Source organism: Bacillus rossius, chromosome 2, assembly GCF_032445375.1.
Source record: "Bacillus rossius redtenbacheri isolate Brsri chromosome 2, Brsri_v3, whole genome shotgun sequence".
Taxonomy (NCBI): domain Eukaryota; kingdom Metazoa; phylum Arthropoda; class Insecta; order Phasmatodea; family Bacillidae; genus Bacillus; species Bacillus rossius.
The window spans coordinates 114,860,457-114,884,745 of record NC_086331.1 but is presented as its reverse complement, the minus strand read 5'-3'; the positions used below and the strand labels follow the sequence as shown (position 1 = coordinate 114,884,745).

The 24,289-nt window shown below is 34.6% G+C and overlaps 1 protein-coding gene across 4 annotated transcripts in view; it reads right to left on the bottom strand.

Moving 5' to 3' along the window:
- Positions 1-386: 386 nt before the first annotated feature.
- LOC134529646 (tigger transposable element-derived protein 4-like) overlaps positions 387-24,289 on the bottom strand; it is a 70,324-nt gene continuing 46,421 nt past the window's right edge. For all 4 annotated transcript variants that reach the window (XM_063363956.1, XM_063363958.1, XM_063363957.1 and 1 more), the window contains 3 exons: positions 17,584-17,811; positions 10,865-11,006; positions 387-3,382 (listed from right to left, as the gene is read on the bottom strand). In XM_063363956.1, the coding sequence (XP_063220026.1) occupies positions 3,176-3,382; positions 10,865-11,006; positions 17,584-17,811 (577 nt within the window). In that variant the 3' untranslated portion in view covers positions 387-3,175. The remainder of the gene's footprint in view (positions 3,383-10,864; positions 11,007-17,583; positions 17,812-24,289) is intronic.

Here is a 24,289-nt window from a genome sequence, read left to right as displayed (position 1 = left end):
TATAAACTATTTATAGGAATTTTTAAATTTTTTTCAAAAAAGCACTTCTTGAGAAAATCAAAATCAAAATTTTGAATTTGATATCTCAAAAACACTTTTTATAACAAAGTATGTTGTGTTGTACATCAAAAGAAACATAATTTAAAACTGAGTAAAATGACACCACTTCCATCTCTAGATCACTTAGGAGAAAATCTATAGTGATCTAAAAATATGTTGGTTACTTTTTTTGCAGATTTTGGAAAACTTTACATAGTCGTAATTTTGAAACCGTTCCAGATAGTTTTTTTTGAGGGGGGGGGGGGGGGGGGGGAAGGAATTTTTCTTAATCTCTATGATGACGACCTTCATACCAAATTTCATCAAATTTTGAGGTGTTCAAGTAATTTTTTTTTATTTTACTGTGTTTATTTCGTACGGAATGACCCTTAAGTTCTTTGCAATATTTTAGCATATTAGATCTGTACAGAAAAATTTCTATATCACACATTTCAGCATATCTGAACTGATTAACAGCCACAAATTCACATCAGCAGGTAATCAACATGCTTCAGTAAGTGATGATATTTGTCATAGCAAATAAAGTGCAATGGATAACAAATACTTACACAAATTGAATTCCAGAATGGTTAATAAGTTACTGCCAATGGTATTAGTAAATGCACTAATAAGTTTACTATTACTAAAGCAAAATAAACTACTTCATTGAAATGCTTTCTTAATATTGCTTTAGACTAATTGCACTGTCAGTTAAAGAAAATATATAAAAAAATTGTTCTTAATAGTAAATTTTTTTAAAACATGCAGATGTAGAATGAGGAAATTGTATATAACGAATAGTATTCATAATCTTTGAAATGCTTTATTGCTGGTGTCATGTCATGTTTTAGCCAAGTTAAACAGTACAAGCTAGCAGCATATAGTTTAGTTTGATAAAACTTTTACAGTTGTCATTCAAAAGAAAGAACTTGACATCCATGTCATGAGTTTTTATAGCTGTTAGTGATGTAATTATCACATTAATTAACACAAGTCACTCTGAGACATTCCACTGTGGCTGATTAAGTTTAAATTAGATAACTTGCCAATGGAAATGTATCAAAAATGATTTCTCTAATAAACAAAAAAGAATAAATTTTCATGTTGGGATATTGACAAAGCTAGATATTTTTAGAAGCCTAAAAAGTAAAACTTACAAAGCCAAAAGTTTCCAAACACATGAAGTTGGAAAATAAATATATATTATGGAAATTGTACAGCAATAAGTATCTAATGCGATTAAAAGAAAAAAAAAATCCTACTGTAAGTCATTTAATACCAACGTTAAAATTTGTGATCATGTTTCCAGCCCAGATAATTTGAACTTTTTGTCATTGAGATTCTGATACAATTTCTGATCTTTGAAGTTCCAGAAACTTAGAAAAGTATGGCCAAATTTTATTTTGTAGGCATTAAAAGGTAATGTGTAATTGGTGTTGTTGCTAATTAGAAAAAAAAAAAAACTCATTTCCAGTAACTTTCTAAATTAATAAAATTAAAAAAAAAAAATAGTTACAAATGTTTGAAGAGGCATGCCAATAACAGATTGAGACAATTCTAAATGTGCATGTCTACTTCTGTCGGCTATTGCGCGCAACTGTCCGTTTGTTATTCCCTCACGCTGCCGTACACTTAAATCAAGGACCCTGTATTGTTTCTTATTCATTTACTGAAACATGCTTACTACTTAAAATATTCATTTAATTATTAAACTTATTTCATAAACAGTAAAACATTTGTGTTGGGCACAGCACACTAGACAAAATAGTAATTATGTTACAGCTCATTTGTATATGAATCTGCAATTAGAGGTGCCCTTTGTATTAAAGTTTCATTGCTCAAACAACAAATTTTTTCCATTTAAGGTAAAAAAAAAAGAGAGCTGTATAACACACAAAGTGTTTAAAGTTAATATTTACTTATCTTTGTAAATCTTGTGCAAAATTATAACCGGGGCACACCTAACTGTACAAAATTAACAATTTGCTTTCTTGCCAAATTGCAATCTTGTTTAAGTTTCTCTTAAAAGTTAAAACAGGCTTATAACTACAAATCTCACTTATCATACTAGCAGTGACTATGCTGTTAAAAAATTACAGTTTAGCTACGAACCAATGCCTTATTTCCTCGAAAACTGTAAAAACACCAGGACATAACGTGCACATGTACATATAGGCTTACAGAGAGGCATTGCAAAGGCCCAGTCTTTAGCTAACTGTGAGGTATTTGTTTACTCACATCTGCTCACAATGTATATCATTTTTAGCAGAAACAAGCCTGTTTGGAAAAATACTGATACTTCACAAGAAAACATCTTACTTTCTTGTAAACAGTATACTTCCTTGTCAGGTATGACACATTTAGCTGAACAGTAAACATGCTTTTGAGCGAACCTCAACAATTTCACTATGAATCAGCAGAATACTCTAAAAACAGTATAAAAACAGCTACCTTAGGCACCGATATTTGACCAAGTTTGGTAAATTTGACTTACTCAAAGGCTGCACCTGCATAGTTAGTTATATTTTACTGAGAACATGTCAATACATTAATTAAAATAGTATTTCATCTATAGAACTTTTTTTTTTGCACAGAAGGCTTGTAAAACATTATGTTTGCACAAACTGTAAGATAAAATGAGAAACCTCAATTCAATTTTCGTATTTGGTTTCAATTCTGGACCTAGTTCAAATTCATAATTTTGGTTGAAATTTTTGAATGAAAACAACTATTAGTTTATTTCAATTGACGACTATTAGCCTCCTGAATGTGTACAGTATTGACTGGATACATATACACACAACAGCGCATGTCTCTCTCTGCAACATACTTCATAGAAATGAAGTCTCATGCTTCCAGCTTCTCATAAATAAATCTTTTTTTCCTTCTAAATTGCAGAGTTTGAAAAGTCATATCTGTAAGGCACTAGCATGTCTTCATGCATGTAAGTGGGTAATACACTAAATTACTTCTGGTACTCTATATGCAACTTAAATTTAATTTAGACTATCTCCTAGATAATAAATTAGGCCACTGAATATACAAATTATTCTAAGGACACACCTAACAAAGTCTGTCGCCTGTATGACCACATCTTGGTGATACCATCAGCTCACTAGTTTCTTAACATCTCAACTTAACAAAAGCAGAGGCCATAACGCTGTGTAACTTGAGGAGTGTGTGTCGACGCCACAGCTAACAGCAATGGCACATCGTTTGCTTCAAGGTCAAGGGTTACTGTAAGCTTCTCCATATCACAGAAATCTGTTTTCAGCAGTAATTCTGCCAGTGCTTGACTTCTCAGGCACACTTCACGTAGTTTGGACTCCAAGTAAAGAAGGCACTGAAAAACAATTTATAATTAGTAATTTCCATCATTCACATGGAGATATTTAACAAAACAGTATAAACGTGTTACTATCCATCTCCCAGAAAATAGAAACAGTAGTACATAATAAATTTGGCACAGTAATTGCTTGAAAACATAATTTTGTAACATTCTCAACTTTTACCTACATTTTAGTTTAAATAAATCATTATATTAATCCTGCAAACTTAATGTATTAATTTTTGCAGTTTGATGACAATGGTAATTTATTACATTACTGGCCATTTAAATAACAGTACCACGAAAGATGAACCTGTATTATTCCAATGTGGAGGAATGCATAGAGCAGTACGACAATGATGTGATTACTCGTTCAACAGAGTGGGTGCAGCACACATGCCACTGGCGACACTGATAAGTGGTGTATAGCAGAGTTCACTGAGTGTTAGTAGCATCGGGTTTCCCCACCGTTCAGATGCACAGATGGAGTGAGCATGCCGCGTTGAAGAACAAGACAACCACTCAAACAGGTTACAGCATTTGACAGATGGAGAATGTTGGCCTATCGGGTTAGTGGATTATCGTAATCCAAATTTTTCTAGCGTTAGAAGAAATGCAAACACAGTGAAGCACATATACGATCAGAAAATCGAGGAGAAACCGTGAAGGACGTGCAGAAGCCAAAAGACCCGGCACACCAACAATGCCGAGGATAGACATATGGTGTGCATGGCGATTACGGATCTAAACAGGGTGATTAGCAAACTTGAGATGAAGAATTCCCTGACTCTTCCAGGGTTGAAAAAAATGTTTTCCCTGACTACTGATATTAGTTAGGCATACCACACCACTATTGCAACAGGCAACTATTGATTACTTTATCATACTACAGTCGATAGTATTGACGTCAATGCGTGTGGTCAAAGTGCTGATATACGTAGGTACTACCAAAAATTAAAAGAAAAACTTTTTGTAACACTTAGATATGAGTTGGAAAAGGGGAAGACAGGATCTGTGTATATAACCAGTATATATCAAAATTAATCTGTGCTAAAATATTAAGTTTTTCAGTAATCTTACAATTAAAAAATTCTCTAGTTACCTAAGAAATTCCCTGACTTGTCCCCATTGATAAAAATTCCCTGACTTTTCCAGGTTTTCCATTTATGATACAGCCACATCAAAAACCTCTATTCATGAGTTACGGCATGTGGCACAACAATCTGTAGTACAGTAAAACCTGTGTATAACAAAACTGAGGGGACTTGATTTTGTTATGTTTGTAATAGAGAGGTTTCTTTATAAAGAGGTAAAACCCAAAATTATAAAAAAGCATGTCATAAAATAACAAATGCATATTTAACGTTGCACCGAATCAAAAGTCATGATTTAACACTATTCGCATTACATTGCAAATTAAGACATGTTTTACGTGTATTTAAGGAAATAAATAGTATATAATGCACATACTACATACCTAGATGAAAATAACTGGGCAGGAAATCATACTGTATGTACAGGCAGTCGTTGCAGCCAATTGCACATTAACTTAAAAATACCTAAACTACAGCATGGACAGAATAAAAACACGTAAACAATTAATATTACTGCTTTGAAAAATAGTCTTTAATAGATATTTGCTTGCTATTGTTGCTTAACTAATTAGTCACACCACACTCAAGTTCTCGCAACATTTTAAGATTTGATGCAGAGCTACTTGTATCAGACGTCAGAAATAATCTCTCCAAAACATCCAAGGCCGAATTCACGTCTTTATCTCTTTTTCTTTTCCATAGTTTCTAAAAAAATTCTGTGTATGTACTGATGATTGGACTTAACCCTCGTATGTGGTTAGAACCGAACGCAATCGAATGTCCAATTGTTTCTTACAAACAATTGTGTACAATTGTATACAGTAAAAAATTGATTAGGATGCCTAATACAATAAAATCCAACATACATATACTTATTGCTTGAGAACACGACGGAAATACACTCGGAACACAAAGCCAAAAATTTCACGAAAGAAGATTATTCATACAAGCACGGACTAAACCCATAGACTAAACCAACTGCCGATATCGAATTCATACACAACTTTCGTACTTTCGAGAGATTGACACGCAGCACTGGCGACTAATTTATCGCGCGCAGTCGACCAACTGTACCATGTCATCTTTGTTTCGGCTGCTTCTTTGGTGACGTACTGCTCTCTTCTGTGTAGTGTGGATAGTTCTATGATGCAGAGCAAGATGGCAGTCCACAATTGTTTATGTTACGTTAATATTTGAGACGAACTCAAATATTTCACCGTAAATTTGTGTGTATTTTGTACAGTTCCATTTATTTTGTTAATTCGTAATAGAGGAGTTCTGTAAAATCACACGTTATAATTATTTCGTTACAAGAGGGTAAAAACACATGTATTTGTATAGGATTTTGGCGGGACCAAGACGTGATTTCGTTGTAAACAGGATTTTGATGTACAGGTGTTCGTAAGGAACAGGTTTTACTGTAGTAGTAATGGTAGTAGTTGTAATGGTGGTAGTAGTAGTAATAGTAGTTCCTCAAAAATGACTAAAAATTCCTAAAAATTTCCTTATTTTGAGGGGAACATTCCTGTTTTGAGGTAACATTTCCCATTTTATTCCCCAAAATTGCCAGATGTTTGAAATATTCCCATTGAGGCTTAAATTCCCCATGAGCAAGCGTCCAATGAACCTTTTGTGGGGAGCTTGGACCTTGACTGCCATAGTTTCACTTTTTGTTATGGCCTCCATATTGAAAATATGTAAACATCAGTAAATATCGCAGGCTTTCACGGCCATTGTCTGCATTTGTCCATCTGAAGATGGCAGCTGCAATAACTGCTGAAATGTCGCCTACACCCAGAAGCCAAGAATATGCATGTAAACATCAGATTTTAACGGATTTTTTAAATTTATTAAAATTTTTAATTAAAAACCTTTTAATAATAACTTCCGCCATTTTGACAACCGTCCGTCACATCAAAATTTAGTCGTTTTTAAGCTAGAAATTCGGGAAAAGTTTTTAATTAAAAAAAAAAACTTAATCAAATTTTAATTAAAAAATACACTTACATCGTAGAGTCCTCGGTTCTGTAGCAGCAAACCACGGTCTGATTACCATTTTTGTTTTGCTGGGTGGATCTATAGATTTCACAATGTTATTAGTAATGAACAGAAACAAGGTATGATTCCGTCTGAATATAATCACGTCAAATTTATGAAAGGAAAATTTATAACAGATAGAAGAAAATATTAACGTACAATATTAATTACATTCTTAAACAGCTCTCAGGTATATTCAGAAAAAAAATTATGGGCCGGCCGTTCATGAAATTATCAAAAGATTCATTTACTAAAAATACATAAACCAATAAAAAAAACACATATATTTAAACTATCCCAGTTGAAGTATGTACTTAAAGTCCAGAAATTATGTTTGTATGATTAACTTTGTTTGACGGCATAATTTAGGAAAGTTCAAAAAAAGGTTGAACAATACAGTAGCGCCGGAGGTCGGGGCTTCGTTTCCCGGAGATCACGCGGGAAAATGATGCCAGGGCGCTTGTGTCCTGTTGAGGAAGGGAGATGAAAATGCCAATTCGGCGTCCGGCTCTCGGACCCTGTCTGGAACAGTACGAATCAAAACTGATCAGAACTTGTACACAGACAGTATACGGGGCAGAAAATGCCCGGAAAAGTTAGGGGGGGGGGGGGGGGGGGGGGTTTGGGGAAAGTCGCGGATCGTACTCACCAGACAGGGGAGTTGGCTTCTATTAACAGATGCGTCGCCCACCAGGAACTGGATCCAGCGAATGCGCCGATGGACGCGGATGTTTTCTTCATTTCAAAAGAAATAATTTAAAAGAAAAATAACTATTACACTTTGTACTACGCAGACGGACTAAACTACTTGAAAAAGATTATAGGGATAGCATCCCTTATTTAGGCGACTACATAGTCTGTTGCGGCCGGATGGAAGTCTTGCAGTGTCTCGTCGACTCGCCGATAATCGCAAAATGGTCCGTCTGCAGTCGCGACGCAAAGTGTCACTCGAAGAACCGCGTCTCGTAATTAAAAGTAACTGTTCTATCAAAAGTGGAGGGGAAGGGGGGGGGGGGGACTGGGAGTCCGGACCGAAAGGTTCCGGAGTTCCCCAAGTGGGCGTCATAAAAAAACTCTGACTGATGTCTCAAAGTTGGTAGCACTGGCCGACTTTAGTGCTACCTGTTGAGGGGTGTCTGAAATAAAAAAAGAATCGACTCGCCCAAGGCGTCTGCTTAAACCAAGGGTTAAAGGGAAAGTCAGGTACTACACTCTGGCGGCCTACAGGGTAAGTTGGCTGGGCGGTTAGCGAGTTTGCCGCTAGATATCGTGTGCGGTCCATCTTGGCACACACATTTTTTATGCAAGGCGTCCTTGGAGACGGTCGCTGTCTGCTGGGGTTTCTGACCGGTCATTGGTCTTAGGCGAATTCTTAGAACCGAGAGGAGGGAAGGGGGGTGGACAAAAAGTGCAACGACGCTGAGAACGAGCGTCCATGACGTGCTTTTCGAGGAGAGAACCTAATACGTATTTGTGACGGTAAAGGCTATGGTCTGCTCGTCTCTGAGAAATGGTAACAGATCGTCCAGAGCTGCTGTATGCAGTTTTAGTCATGAAGTGAAGTAACGTTACAGGCCCTTGGACGTGCCTGTAAGCAAGGGAAATGTCAAACTGGCTGCCAGCAAAGTACTAGATCTGCAAAAGATCCTATAGGTCTCTGGGAAAGGTGCTTCAGACTACTGGCACAAAGTTTAACTTAGGGGAGTACACCAGCCTAACAAAGTGTAAATCGCCCTTTAGTAACCAAATTATAGAGCAAATAAAATTTCCAAAAATAATTTAAAATTATAGTAAAATTTAAAAAAAAACGTGTCGAAATACCAAATTTCCGGCACAGTTCAAACCAGGCAAGGTCAATCAATTAAAAATGGCGACAGATCCTTCCTCCACGGAAGCCACTGGCAGACTGACCTCCGACCACTAATGCCAAGGTGCATATTATGTCAGTCAGAATGACGCCATGGTGGCCATCTTGTTTCAATCTGCTGGAGGCCACTGCCGACATTTTAGTTTAATTTTTGCTCACTAGAGTGCAGTATTAATTTATTAATGTAGCTTCCACCATCTTGGCATTTGGCCGTCATCTTAAATATCTGTAATTTTTAGCTAGGAATTAAAAAAAATTCTAAAATTCATAAAAAAAAGCTTGTTAGAATAATGATTGATTCAATCACCTAGGTTCGAACCCTAACTGATGCAAAAAGTTAATTTTAGTTAAAATTACCAAAAAAAGACAGGTTTGAGAAATAAAACAACACAATTTTTACAAATTTAAAATTTATTACATAATTTCTACTCTACTACAGAAAAACTTGTAAAAGATAGCAGTATAATAAACATTTAGTTCTGCATTAGCTTGAACTGACTCATTCTAAGCTCCAATCAGTTTACTAGAGACAGAGACCAGCCAGATCCTTTACTGACATCGTCTTCCTCTTCCTGACAGAGTTTCTCGGAACCGTGTTTAACTGACTGCTTTACATTGTCAGAAGTGTCAATTGTAGCAGCTGATGTCTTGAAAGCACACTTCTTACTCTTGGTCCTCGAAGAGATAAGGTTTGCCATATAAACAGTCCAGCCACAAGTTATATTATAAAGGTCTGTATGTTGCTACTTCATCAGTAAGCTGATTCATAACGTTCTGCTTGATATTGTCAGGAAAAGTACAAATAAATGTCTTTCGACTTACTAAGTGTATTTAGATAATAATAGTCTTTCAACATCCCCTCAAATTCATATTTCACCAAGTGGAATCCATTAACATTTACCTGTAATACACCAAGTACAGTGTTGGGTTGGCTGGTCTCTGACTTCAGTAAACTGACAATGAGTCAGTTCAAACTAATGCAGAATTAAATGTTTATTATACTGCTATATTTACAAGTTTTCCTGTAGTAGAGTAGAAATTATGTAATAAGTTTTTTATTTGTAAAAATTGTGTTGTTCAATTTCTCAAAACCTGTAATTTTTTTATGGTAGTTTTACATAAAATTAACTTTCTGCATCAGTCGGGGATGGAACCAAGGTGATTGAATCAATCATTATTCTAAGAAGCTATTTTTTTTTGATAAATTTAGGAATTTTTTTTACAAATTCCTAGTAAAGAATTTACAGATTTTTAAGATGGCGGCCAAATGCCAAGATAGTGAATGAATACTGCACTCCAGTGGGCGAAAATGAAACTAATATGGCGGCAGCATCCTCTAGCAGATGAAAACAATATGTCGCACCGGCCTCCAGCAGATGCAAACAAGATGACCGCCATGATGTCATACTGACTGACATAATATTTACCTTGGCATTAGTGGTTGGAGGTCAGTCTGATGGTGGCTTCTGTGGAGGTAGTATTAGTCACCATTTTTAATCGATTGACCACACCGGGTTCAAACCGAGGATGCCATGATGTAAGTGCATTTACAATTAAAATTTTCTGAATAATTTTTTTTGTGAATTTTGAAATTTTTCCCGAATTTTTAGCTTGAAATTTCAATATGGCGGACGATTTTCAAAATGGCGTAAGTTCTTTTTATTCAAATTTTATTAATTTAACTTTTTAATAAATTTTAAAATTTTTCCATTAAAATCGGATAATGTTTACGTATTTACAATATGGCAACCGAAACGAAAAGTGTCACGATGGCAGTCGAGGTCAAGGTCAACGCTCCCCACCAGTGGTTTATTGGAGGCTTGCCCATGGGTAATTTAAGCCTCAATGGGGTCATTTCACACATCTGGCATTTTTGGGGAATAAAAATGGAAAATTTAACCTCAAAACAGGAATGTTTCCCTCAAAATAGGGAAATTTCTAGGAATTTTGAGTCATTTTTGAGGAATTTTGAGGAAATTTGACACCAAAAGTGGGGCCAACATGACGTCATAATCCAAAATGGTGGACACAATCCTCAATCCTCGACCCAAAGCCAGGAGCCCCATTCCTATATTACTCCCACTGATGAAAATTCTGTCTTTTCCAGGTTATCCCTGTGAACTGGAGCAGTCTGTTGATGTGTCACCATTAGAAGGGGATAGTGATTTGAATATCTCTGTTCCTGATACAGCCACATCAAACACCCTTGTTCATGAGTTGAGGCATGTGGCACATCAATCTGTGTCTGCATGCAGGGTTCATTGCCCTCTGCCACTTTAGGATATTTTTCTAAGAGCCTATTACTGTAGATGCCACTGACTGCTCACCATAGTTTTCTCAGTCTGTAACGGTACATGGAACATTGTGCCCGGAGGGACGAATATTGTACAATCATAATTCTCAGATGAATCTCTATGTCGGATCGGCTTAGGACCCAACTGATTTGACTTAAAAGAGGTACTACTGTACTTCTATGAAAATCAAGCAAATGACTCTCACGTGCTCAGGCGGTGTGTGCATCTTCCACAGGTTCAGCAGTGACTCCAGCATGTTGGCCACAATCTGGGACATGCCGACCCTCACGCCCAACGTCTCTGGCTTGTCGACAACGTACGTGTGACTAGACACCAGCTGCACTTCCCTGGAACCAAATTTATGTTTTACATATGAAAATTATCATCAGTGTTTTCATACCATAATATTTGATTAGAAAATGAGCAGGTAACTAACAATAAACACTGATTAATCCAGGGCTCTTTTAACCTTTTCCCAGGTTTTCTACACAGATCGGGGAATACTAAGCTGCTTTGGGGAACATTATGCCTCTTTGAGTAATTTTGAATTTTAAGATTTTTTTGTTGGGAGTGTGAGATCTTTCAAAATCAGAATTTTTCCCTTAACTCGTCATTGGTCGCGCTATGAGCATTTTGCTCACCCTCAGAAATATTGTTTTACTGTTATTGTTTTTATTGCTGCGTGGAGGTGTCCTTTTTTCTAGCTGTTTTGAACCTTCCTCATCTAGTCACTAGGTGGCTGATAGGATGTAACTGATACTTGGCCTTGAGATAAGATATCGCTTACAGACATGCATGCCGCATGAGCAGTTTGCTCACAATGCGACCAGTCGCGTTGCTACACTTGTGACGACTGTTCGGTTTGCAAAGTGCTGTGTTTAGTCGTGGAATATATTCTCGTGAGACTTATTTTGTTTAATATAAATCTAATGATTCGTGGTATTACTTATTGAAATGAATCGGGGGAAGAAAATTGTGGCTTTGGCTCTTCAACAAATCGCTGAATGCTCTAGAACAGGTAAGTTGTTATAATTATCAATATTTTAATTGAAAATACAAAAAAAAAAATAAAAACATATATTACATAAAACATCAATTATAGTAAACATTAACATTTTGTCACAAAATTGTTGATTTTCGTATAAAATAAGAAATTACTTTTGAATACGGAAGCTGAAAAGCTGAATTTGGATAGAAGTGAGACAAGATTTTATAATTATTTTATTTTATAATTATTTATAATTATTATGGAAAATCACTAAGGAATTCCAGAGGAAGATATGTAATTGTAGTCTTTCCATAGTTTTATGTTCCTTATTTTATTTTTGACTAGAATTTTCAGTAATGTAATATATATTCTGTGCTTTGTATTTACAGAAGTTCCACCATGGTTTCTGGAGAGTTTACCACCTGAAAACCAAGCAGCTGCCAATGATCAAAATTTTGACCAAGATAATGTTGAAAAATCCTAATAAACTTAGGTATTATAAAATGTAAATTTCCATGAAAGCAGTTAATTTTGATTTAGAAATTCTCTATTGCATAGTGTGTGTTCTATTAGTCATAGTCTCTAACTTATAACATAAATTAATGTGCCCTCAAAAGACTCATTAGATTTAATAATTTTTGTGCTAGAAAATGATGAAGTTGTGAATAATGTGTGATTTTCTGTTGCTTCCAACAATACTGCATTTATTGTTGATGTATTCGTAGGCCGGACATAGGAAACTCAGTATACAGCCAAATAGTTTATTGTGATGTTTTATGTAAAAAAAAAATTAAAAATTATGTGATAATAATATTAAATATTATTTAAACAAGCATAGTTGTTTCATTTGCAATAAGTAAAAATATTTGGCCTTTTAAAGGTGGTTAAGCATGACTCTAATCGTAAAATTAAGTCTGTGAGCAAAATGCTCATGCGCGACCACTGGTGTAACATTTTACAATGCAACCAATGACAAGTTAACAATAAGAAATTTTTTATTATTTTGGGGAGCTCTGAGTAATTTTGGGGATTTTTAGTCACTTTTGAGGAGTTTGAGGTAAAGTTCACAAAAATTCAAGCTAGCGCCGGTCGTTGACCTGCTCCACACCCTGAATCCTGTGCCAGAACTGCCACAGGCACACTAGTATTGAACTCTGCATCCAGTGGCATAGCAAGGGGCGCCGAAATAGGGGGGGGGGGGGTGCCGCGATGGTTTCGCGTTACTGAACCCTCTCCCCTCCTCTCTTTTAATCCAAGAGGGGGTGCCATTTTCAATTCTGGCCAGGGGCACCAGTCACCTTAGCTATGCCACTGTCTGCATCTTGTTAACAACTAGGACATTAGCGATGAATACCGGCATTCAAAAGATTATGGGACAAAGTGGTTAAGCCTTGTGATAAGGAATCATTCAAGTATTTGCCTAGTGTTTTTTTAAGAATACCTGAAATATTTAAATTAAAAGGCAGTATTGGTGTTCTACAATTTTTTTAATTGTGACAGCTGGCTCGGTTTGGTGGTGTGATACATCTACGAAAACATTTCAAAATTAAAATAATTTTATTTCTGTAGTTAATTGTTGTTTAGCTTATGTTGTACAATCTTGGTCGAGATTTCTCATATATGGGTGTGTGGGTGTGTGGGTGTGTGTGTGTGTGTGTGTGTGTGTGTGTGTGTGTGTGTGTGTGTGTGTGTGTGTGTGTGTGTGTGTGTGTGGTGTGTGATGGGATTGGCTGGGAAGGGGAGGAATGGGAAGGGGTGGGCATGACCTTGAAAATGGCTCAGAACACTTGCGTACTCCTACTCTTGTAATGTTTCAAAATTGAACAAAGTAAAAACGGCATTAAAACTAGCTTTATAGTATGGAACAGTAAAATGTTTTCTGGATTTAAAAAAAAACAAAAACATAAAATAATAACAATTTATTATACAGATAGCGGTGTAGGCCGGTTTCATTACTTTTTTTAGTGTTTTTACATGAATCTGGTCAAGGGTGTTCATGTGTCTTGTACAAATAAAGAAACCATGCTTATTTCATATTTACTAGAAATTTTCGGCCAAGCCTTGCTACTTCAGCTTTACAAAACTAACCAAAAATCCAGTCTAATGAGAACCGACAATAACGCCACTAATATTTGGCCAAAAATAGCAGTTATGTTTCTGTAAATCATTATTAAGCCGAAAACTGGATGGGACAGTTTTACTTTAATGAAAATTTAGAGATAACACCATTCAATATTCAAAATGTTCATGTATTAAATCTACGAGTATATAGGCCTAGGTTTATTACCAAGGAGATATATTCACCGATGATAATACTAAAACATTATAAAAACTGTACCGAATCAACAACATAAATAAACCATGAGAAGAGAGATATTTTGAAATGTTTCATGTATAAAAGGTATTGTATTAAACAAATGTAAATCTACTTTAGTTGGTATTAATTTGAACATTAAAATGCACTAAAATTTGACTAGCTTAGAACAACAATGCCAAGTATCCAAGGTGTTCTTAAGATTGTGGAAAAATTTTAGTGACTTTTACTCAACCTTTTTGGTGACATTCAATAGTAAAAATACTATGCTAAACTGTTAATGGTGGTGGTAGGTTACAGCTTAACATATTTTTGACATAAAAAAAAAGTAGTGACGAGCTAATTAAATACAATTTTTATACTATACAAAAACAAACATTATAAATTTAAAACATAATATTAAATCCACTAAAAAACATACAAAATAAAATTAAATGAATTTGTCAGCAAGACATAGCATCAGAATATTAGTTTTATTTTCTAAACTACACAAAAGAACTTAAAAATTGGTAATTTTGTGATTTGGTAGTTTATTAGGCCCATCTTCGAAATGCCTCAAACTGTATTATAAAATTAAAAAATATACATGATACATTCCAGTATTACAGAAAATGAAATCATAAATTTGTTTTTATAAAAAAAATTTAAGTGTTGAAGATTAAAACCAATATGGTGATTAAAAAATTTATTATTATAATATTATAATTTTTTTCCAATACAAAATTGAAAATCATGAAATACAACCAATTTTTAATACCAATATAGTCTTCTGACATTTCTGTCTTCGAATCTTTCAATTCACTCACACATTTTCTCAAACCACAAATAGGGTGCATAACGGTGTTAGGTTATGTTCATTTTCATGAAAATATGTGACAAAAGTTCCCTAAATTCAATATAGTTTTAAAACCTTTGAAGGACTCAGTTATTAAAAAACTTTATACCACAATCAAAGGGGAATATCAATAATTGTTTACAATTGCGAGGTCTATGGTACAGAAAAATTGGTTAAAATTATTTTTAAGCTATGGTCACATGAGATATAAATTATGATGGAGAGAACTATCAGCCTTTCAAAACTTACCTTAAATAATACTTGTTAAAAAAAATTATCTGATTTTGCTATCTATAATATGTATATTAAAGTTTTTAAAGACAGATATAAAAATTAATCTATTACTTGTATAAAAATAATAGTGAAAGTTACAAAAATACTGTAATTAAAAAAACTTCAAATTAAAATGAAATCTTTGCTAGTAGCAGACTTTTAAAACCCAAGCACCCTAAAATCTTGCAGTATTTCTGCCTCAGCTCAAAACTGAAATGACTGACCTACCTTAAAAGAGTTAAGTACGCCTATCTCTCACTTAGCACGTCTTCAGATTGCACAGATTCATTTAGAGCTATGTTAATTTTACTGCTCCAGTCTTGAATAGCACGTCTGTAAATTTCAGTTAGCACGAAATCTCGACAGGCAAAAAAAAAGTCGAGCACGATGCCACGAAGTCTGTTTCAACTTCGGTAAACAACAGACGTGCCGTGGGATACAGTTACCCAAACAAGGGGGGAAGAGATGCGTGCGCAGGTCTGTCTACGCTATCGGCTGTTGTACAAACATCAGCTATGGCAAGTTAAATTGCGGCTATGGAGTGTAAAGTACCAAATTTTTTTACGTCAGCGCGTATGCCGCCGTGCTGTATCATTGTCGCCTGGCCACAGACCGGGCCATGAACTCAGTCTAGCCAGTGGCAAGGAATTCACATAAACAAAAGTAACGTCTGCCTATTCAGCTGCCGGTAACTGTACATGCTTGATCACTCATAATGCATTGTGTTCAAGTATTTGAGACAAAACTAGAAGTATTATGGCGCGCAGATTGACATGAATGCCACGCTTATGTTGGTCGCACTTTAGTTTTTAGCAAGTCAACTGTGCGCACAATTTTCTTTTAAAGACGTTTTTAAACGTTATAACCTTTATCTGTTAGTCTGTGTCGCAGCGGTGTACCGTTTATAAAAATGTAGCCAGCGCTAGTTGGCATCATTCATGTTTGGCTATGTTGCTTCCTGTATAGAGCGCGCACACGTAGTCGAATATCGATATTGATATCTCTCCGATTGCATGCAACGCGAGCTCTCTGTCTTGTGACGAGTTAACTACATTTGATAGCCCGCACTATATCGTGGTGTATACTACGACGAGTTATGCGTTAGTTCAGGCTCGCATTTGTGTCACAGATTTTGTTTTTCTATTTAAAGTTGAAGAAAGGTTTTTTTTGCATGACCTATTAATTTAAATGGATTGGCGTGCCTTTTTATACTCTACTTTTTAAAAAAAGTACTTTCCACGAATGGGTTATGTTTTTATGAATAACTTTACCCAACAATTTTTTTTTCGCATAAAAATTGCACCCATACTTTTGAAACTTGATCTTATTATAAATTGTGCGACGATTATGCAATAAGACACGGTAAGCACTTTAATTTTTGAAAAATTAAAATGTAATTATCCGGACAGTAATATCGGTTTCACTGTCAGTAAAGGATGGTTTGGAAACATACGCGACGTGAGTTGAAGGTCACGCCCGGGCGGTTAGTCAGCCAGCCGACTGACAAAGTACATAACCACGTATCTCCCGTTATGCGGTGTCGTAATTGTCATACAAAGTGCGATAGGAGGCATATAAAAATGGTGTGACATATTTATCATTGAATGTTATTCTATGCATTTATTTTACGTAATGTATATTTTCCTAGACAATTTTGGAACACATTAATTGAATTAGCCTTGCTATTTATGGAAACTAATGCTTCAGAATACGCAATTTTGAATAACACAAGCATTTTTAGGAACGAATTAGTCGTGCTAAGTGAGGAATAGGTGTAAAAGATTCAATTTAAGTGGGTAATTTACTTATGTTACGATCAGTGCAGTGGTGCAAGATAACACCAAGAATCTAGTACAAACAACCTTAGCTGTTAAAAATTTCAAAAAAATTTAATTAAAAAAACCATTGTGCACTTGCATGTTGCAAAATATGTTGCAATCTGACCTCCAGGAGAGGAAATTATGGTCTGAAACATAACATGCAGAAAATGTTGGACGTAGCCGACTTACTTCAGCTCATGCATCACATTTAGGTAAGCTCTAGGTTAAGTGGCTCATTATTCCACTGCAAACCTTTGAAACTCTAAAATAAATTTTTTAACTGATTTACTTGTAACATAAATTATATTTTATTTTTTACCTCTTGAGTATTCCCTTAAATTATCCCCCAGTCTGACAATTGCCATCCCAAAATGTAAGGCTTGCCTCATAAAAAGGTAGAGACAGAACACTAAATTTACACACATCACTAACTGCCAGTACTTTTATATGGCACTATAGAAACTACAGGTACAGTAAGATACAATAAGATCATAAGTAGTGTATTATTATTTTAAGGATAGTATTAACAATGCTTGTAGAATATTATTCACAAACTTTGGTTTGATAGACACTAAATAAAGTTCAATTATATTTTACTCCAAAAACACCTTTTTTTTTTAGTAACATTTATATCTTTGTTTCTTAAATATATTTTGGAACACTCAAATTTCCAACGTACAATATTGGCTCTTACCATGTGTCTGTATTTCCAACAATGCACAATGCTTCCGACACTTCTTGATCTAAGAACATGTGATGAGCAACAAATGAAAGGTCCTTGCGAAGTGTCATTTGCCATTCTTCAGTACTCTGTGTGCAGCCTTGCAGAATCAAGTCTGACACATAATGGTCACAAGTAGCACCCAAAAGAGAGAATGCCAGACCCAAAGGAAACTTGTGGTTACTGCTTTCAGCGACACTTCTGAAACATTTGGTGCAAAACATTCTGCTGTGACTCTAAAAATGAGGTTAACATGGAAATTCCCTCATTGTACACTTCTCCACCAGGTGTTTAAAATGTTCTGGTGGGATTTGTCCAGATAGCTAGTGTTCCAAACACCTGAAGAAAAATAGCTGGTCAGAAAATAAGATGTATTAGAAATAAAAAAAAATAGGTTGAAACACTGAAAATTGTTCTAACAATTAACTAGCTGTCAAATATTATTTTAATCAAGGAAAAATACTGTTGAAAAAAGTAGTTACATACAAAAAACTGAAAAGAGATTAAGTAACAGTACCATTATCAAATGTGTGGCCTGCATTATGTTAGTTGACACAGTTTGCCTGCTTGGAAGCAGGATGAAAAGAAATTTGGATTTTTTTTTGCAGTGAAACACTTATTTACACTTAAGATCTTCATATTAAAAGTATTTAAGGGCCATTTTATGTTTAGGTAGGCAAGCACAGCAGATAACAGCAGATGTAACAATGACTTATCATTCCACACTATTTAAAGTGTCTTTCTGTAGGACGTTTATCTCTCTCTACTCCTGTGAAACAAACATTTGTCATTACAGCAATTTATCACTAAATCCGAATTTCACGAGTACCAGAAATTTATGCAGTGTTGTCATACTTTCACTGTGAAGGAAAAATAGGGCAGGGTGTGGGCAGATGGCGCAGTGAGATATTTGTCATCAGCACTTCACACACGTGATAAGTGACGTGATGCTGCCTAACGTCATTGCATTTAAATTTACACAGAAAATTATACATAAATTCATTACATGTTTGGAAGCCAGTAAGTTGACTACATAGTGTCATTTCTCTATGATAATAACGGGACTGCTCAAAATTAGCCCAAAATAGATGCTCAAAATGTTTTCTCAGACATTCACTAGTAAATTTTTAACTGTTTGGTTTAAGAGTTACCCAGCTCTAATCAACCACTACTAATAGCTGGGTTATTCTCTGGAAAAGGTTCAATTTGGTGTCACTCTCTGGAATACCAAACAATTTGCATAAAACAATATTTTTTTTAATTGTAGGTATGATTAAGTTTTTAGTTAAACATATTGATGTAAAATTTTTGGTTACATTTTTATAATACTACTTAAATATTTAGCCTGCAATAGCTATACAGTCTCCTCCGTGGACGTCCCCAATCACATTTTATAAGACACTGGCCATTGTTACTCTTTAAACTCTTTTTTAATTTTTACTCTTGTTACAAAAAGTAATTGTTAGAAGCATCACAAACTCATGGCTATGCGATTTAACTTTCAATGGGCAAATGTAATTGAATAACAATATTTTAAACATTGTCCATAATCTAAAGAATCTACCTCTATGGCCAAATAATAATGCACTAAAAATTATTTAAAAAGTACAGCAACTGTTATTTCTCCATTGAATTGGAGGGAAAGGAAGCCATTTTTATTGAGCTGTTTGTGTTGATGTTCTTATTTATATGTGGTGCTCTGATATTTATAACTGAGATATAAATTTGTGCTTCGCAAAGTTCTATTCGTATCCTCCGTGGTCATCATAAACAAGGTAGGGAACTCTTGTGTATTTGTGTTAAACTCAGTGTATAAATGTATATTGGTGTAGGTTAAGCAACTGAGTTATAGAATTCCCTAACCTCAAAATTAAAATTATAAAAAATAAAAAACCTTACTTTTATCCCCTCCGTGGAAATCCCCTCCGTGGACTATGTTGGTCCACGGAGGGGATACTTATTGTCCATGGAGGAGAATTTATGTTCTGCAAAGAATACATATATAAAAATATTAGCTTGATGTGCAGTCAACCTAACTGCTGAGATATTTTCTTGTTTTCAAGATGGCACCCACAAAAAAGAAGAAAAAGAACCAGTCAGATGCGCAGATTCAGAAAAGAAGAGCGCAGAAAAAACTTAGCATGAGACGATCGAGACAGAAGTTACTTGAAAAGTTTGTTTTGTATGAAGAGTCTAAGAGAAAAGAAAGAGAACGTTATCACCAGAGAACAGCATCTGTAAAAATAAAGACTATTGAAACAATGAGTGACCGTGAAAAAAGAGCAGCAAGAAAAAATTGGAAGGATAAAGCAAAAAGATATCGTAAACAAAAAAAAACAGCAGCAAAATATGGAACAAAAAACAGAAGAATGCACATCCACAAATAATCCTACCACACATATTAATAGCAAATGTGATAAAAGGGAAAAACTTAAGTGTGGAACTGAAAGAGGAAGGAAAATGATTAGAAGAAATAGATACAAGCTACAACAAAATATCAAGGTACTGGAAAATGAAAACAAAAAAACCAAGACAAGGTTAGAAAAGTACAAAAAAAGACTAAGTAGGTTAAAAAAAAGCAGCAAATAGAAGACGATAGCCCAAGAAAGAGGTCTCGAAAACTCCTAAAAAGTCGAGACAAAAACAATGAAAATGTAGCATACAAAAAACTGCTGTTTGGAGAAGTTATTAGCAAACAAATACAGCACAACTTTCAGAAACTTAAGTCATCCAAAGTTAAAAGAGTCATGGTAAAAGTTTTAAGTAGAAAAATAGTTCGAAAATATAGGTACTTGAACTATTTGAGTACACTTACTTCAAAAAAAATGTTTCAGAGTGGTCAAGCCCATAAGAAAGTTTTGAAAGGAAGATTTATCTTGGAGAAGGTAAGATCTGACGTAACTACATTTTTAGAGACAGATAAAGCGAGTCGCTTGTGCTCAGGAAAGAAGGAAACTATAACCAGAAACAACATGAAGAAGCAAAAGCGTTTCTTAAATGACACACTTCAGAACCTGCACAAGATCTTCAAAGAAGAAAGTCCCAAGTATCAGAATTTGAGCTATCAGATGTTTTGCAGACTTAGACCTTTTTGGGTTGTGTTTCCAAAGGTATCTGAAAGAGAAACATGTTTATGCAAAACACACGAAAATATGGTTCTCTTAGTAAGAAAGCTGAATTCTTTGAACCTTGTTGATGAAAAAACACCATTTGAAGTTCTTAGAACACTGTGCTGTGACCCAAGAAATGAAGCATGCCTAGAACGACAGTGCAATGATTGTAAATCAAAATGTATACAGACTAAAGAAGATTCTGACGAAAGTCCCGTGTTTTTCCAGAAGTGGACTACAAAGAAAGTCCCTGTACAGTTTAAAGATAAAATTAAATTGTGTTCTAAAACTGTGAAAGTTTTAGAAGAATGTTCTAAAACGCAGCTCATATGCATTTTCTCAAGAGAAATTGTACCTTTCATGGCACATGTGTCAAACATAAGCCACCAATATGAGGAAATTTCAAAACTCAAGAAAAATATTTTACAGAATGAAGTGTTGGTACATGTTGACTTTTCTGAAAACTATACCTGCAAATATTAAAAATAAATCCAAGCAGCACATTTTGGGGTATCAAAACCCCAAGTGACTATCCATACATGTGTTCTGTACTGTCATACGGATGTTGCACCATCACCTCTCTGTTATGGAACAGTCAGCTCGTGCAACAGACATGATCCTGCAGCAATAGTTGCCCATTTACTGCCTATTATTCAGGATATAAAGTCACGTATACCTAAGTTGGAAAAGGCTCACTTCCTTAGGGATGGACCCTGTACCCAGTACAAAAACCGGAAAATGTTTCAGCTAATGGGTGGCTTTTTATCAAGAGAATTGAATGTGGAAGAAATTCACTGGCATTTCAGCGAAAGTGCTCATGGAAAGGGTGCTCCAGATGGAGTTGGGGCAGCTCTAAAAAGAACAGCTGATGGCTTGGTAGCACATCAAATTGATATTCCAGACTGTGACACGTTAGTTCCTTATCTACAAGACCATTGCAAGGGTATATCAGTGAAACAAATTCAGGAATCAGTCATAACCAGTATTGACAAGCACATACCAAATAATATTCAAGTGTTCAAAGGCACAATGAAGATACATGAAGTTGTATTCAAAAAGGGATCTCAAAGTCTGCATGTTAGACGACTATCATGCAATAGCTGTGAAGCTGGCCCATGTCATCATTATGGAATGGGACTGATAATTAATTATGCAATAGCAACAGGGAGCCAACTTCCGTTTTTGTTAAAATAAGTAATTTTTTTTGTGTTGAAAATGAGAGTAAATCTATGATCTCATTACACCAATTTGCCAAAATTATTTTTTACTTAACTAACATTATGTACTTTCCTGACTTTAAATATACAAATTCATATTCTAAACATTAGGTAATGTGGCATTTGTATCCCTAATACATAATTACATACTTTAATCTGTGACCTGGAAGTATTATCTCCCCTCCGTGGACAAACATGTCCACTCCGTGGACATAGCATAAATAATAACATTTAATATTGTAGTAAATAACTGTTGAAAAACTTGACCAGTTGCTAAGCAGAGTTTAGTTACTTCAATAAAAAATATGAGAGAATTTATTTGCTTCAGTTTATAATTTTCTAGAAAAAAAATTTCTTCTTGATTTTCTACCTTTTTCAGAGAATGACCCAGCTACTTTTTACTACACTCTATTCTTTGTTTGAGACTTACAAAGCTCTAGTGCAAACCCAGAATGATCAATCACCTGTTATTGCAGCTGTTTATTTGAGTATTGACATATAAAATGCTTAATGCTAACATTTGGTGAGTAAAAGGATTACATGTAATTTTCATTTTTGGAGTATTTTATCATAATGGCATGATGCCATTAAATAGTACTCATTTAAAAAAATACATACCTTTAGTTTGTAATCATATGGCAAATGATGATGCATTAAAGAACTAATGCCATGGTTAATTATCATCATGCAATTATAATTTTACAGTATTAAAATTTTTATTTTGTTTCTGGTCCTAGCAATTTCTTTTTAAAATTTAATAGACTGGAAAATTTCTGCTTCTTACAGTGTGTCATCAAATATCTGGTTGACCAATTTTAGAATTTTTTAGAATCTTTTAGTCAAATTTTCTTACAACTTTTTGATATCATAGGGTGATAGTTACCAAAATAAACATGTATAAATGTAAAAAAATAGATAAACCTTTTTAAAACAAACAGACCTACTAAATAAGCTGAAAGCTTAAAACACATTACAAAACTACTGATATAATAATGTTAAAAATTCTGGTGGAAATAACACAACATAGTGAAAAAGTTATAACTTACCTACTCTTATAGAATAGCCCAATATATTTTCAGAGGCAAAGAAATTTCCTACTTCTTTTTTTTTTATTTTTTTTTATGTTTAACTACAAACACTATGTTCTACTTCTTTTGGTAACTAAAGTATTGCATCATCGCATATTCACACAGGATGAGTATTTGCTTAGCAATTATCTTATATATTATTTTTCTAGCCTGTTTTTCTGTCGGTCCGCGAGATCTTCCTTATTCCTTCATTAAATTCCATGATTTACCCCTCATTTTAAAGCTTATCGTGCTGGCTAATGACGAAAAATTGACCCATGGTCTAAAAATTTACCACTTCTCTTAAATTTGAGATTTAAAACCATTTAATAAGAGGTCATTTAATGGATGCATCGATTTTTCGATAGATATTGAATCTGATTCGATAAATATTGAATCGGATATCCACTTGAAACATCAGCGTTTACATATTTCTTTTTTAAATTGCACATCCATCATAATAAAAAAAACATGATAAAGAAATATTAAATCTTAGAGGATCCTTCAACTTAACCAAAACTTCTGTCACGTCAGACTTTTCTTATAGTAAGTAGTTTTGAAATTACTGTTGATATTTTGTATCACAAACATAACCTACAAACATAACCTCTTACATTTACTTCTCATAGCATCAGTTAGTATTGAAGATACGTACAACCAAAAAGTGAACGATGATCACATCATCAATTCCAACATTGTATTTAAAGAGGTTTTGTAAACGTGTATGTTAATGGTATGTTTGAATAAAATACTTTGCAAAAAAAAATTTGTAACAGCTATTTGTACTGATGTGTTCAATTACATGTCTTCTTTTGTACCAACACCTGTTTACTTTTTTCTATTCTTCTTCAAAATGTCATTTCTCCCAATTTTTAAGAATGAAATGCTACACAAAACGATTTGGTGCGCACTGTGGAATTTCGCACAGGTCGACTAGTCTTACTTATTTTCCTTAATTGACATGTTTTACCTTGAAAGTTATTTGTAACATTTTTTTTTGTCACATATAAATGGAAATATCACCTTAGCAATGATGTGGCTTGGTTACCACACCAAAAAATATGGGATACACTTTTGGTGTTTCTCCCACTTTACCCTTTCTTGGAATTTGGTTTTACCACTTTAAAAAATTCCCCTATCAGAATTATGTTTTGTTTTATTGCAGTTTGTAAATATAAACAAGTGGTGTGTATTATCTTTAATATGGCCCACTGATGCCCTAATTCCACCTTTCGAAAAAGTAAGGTACCTTCTTTGTCTAGTGTGGAATCTGGGATCTACTGCT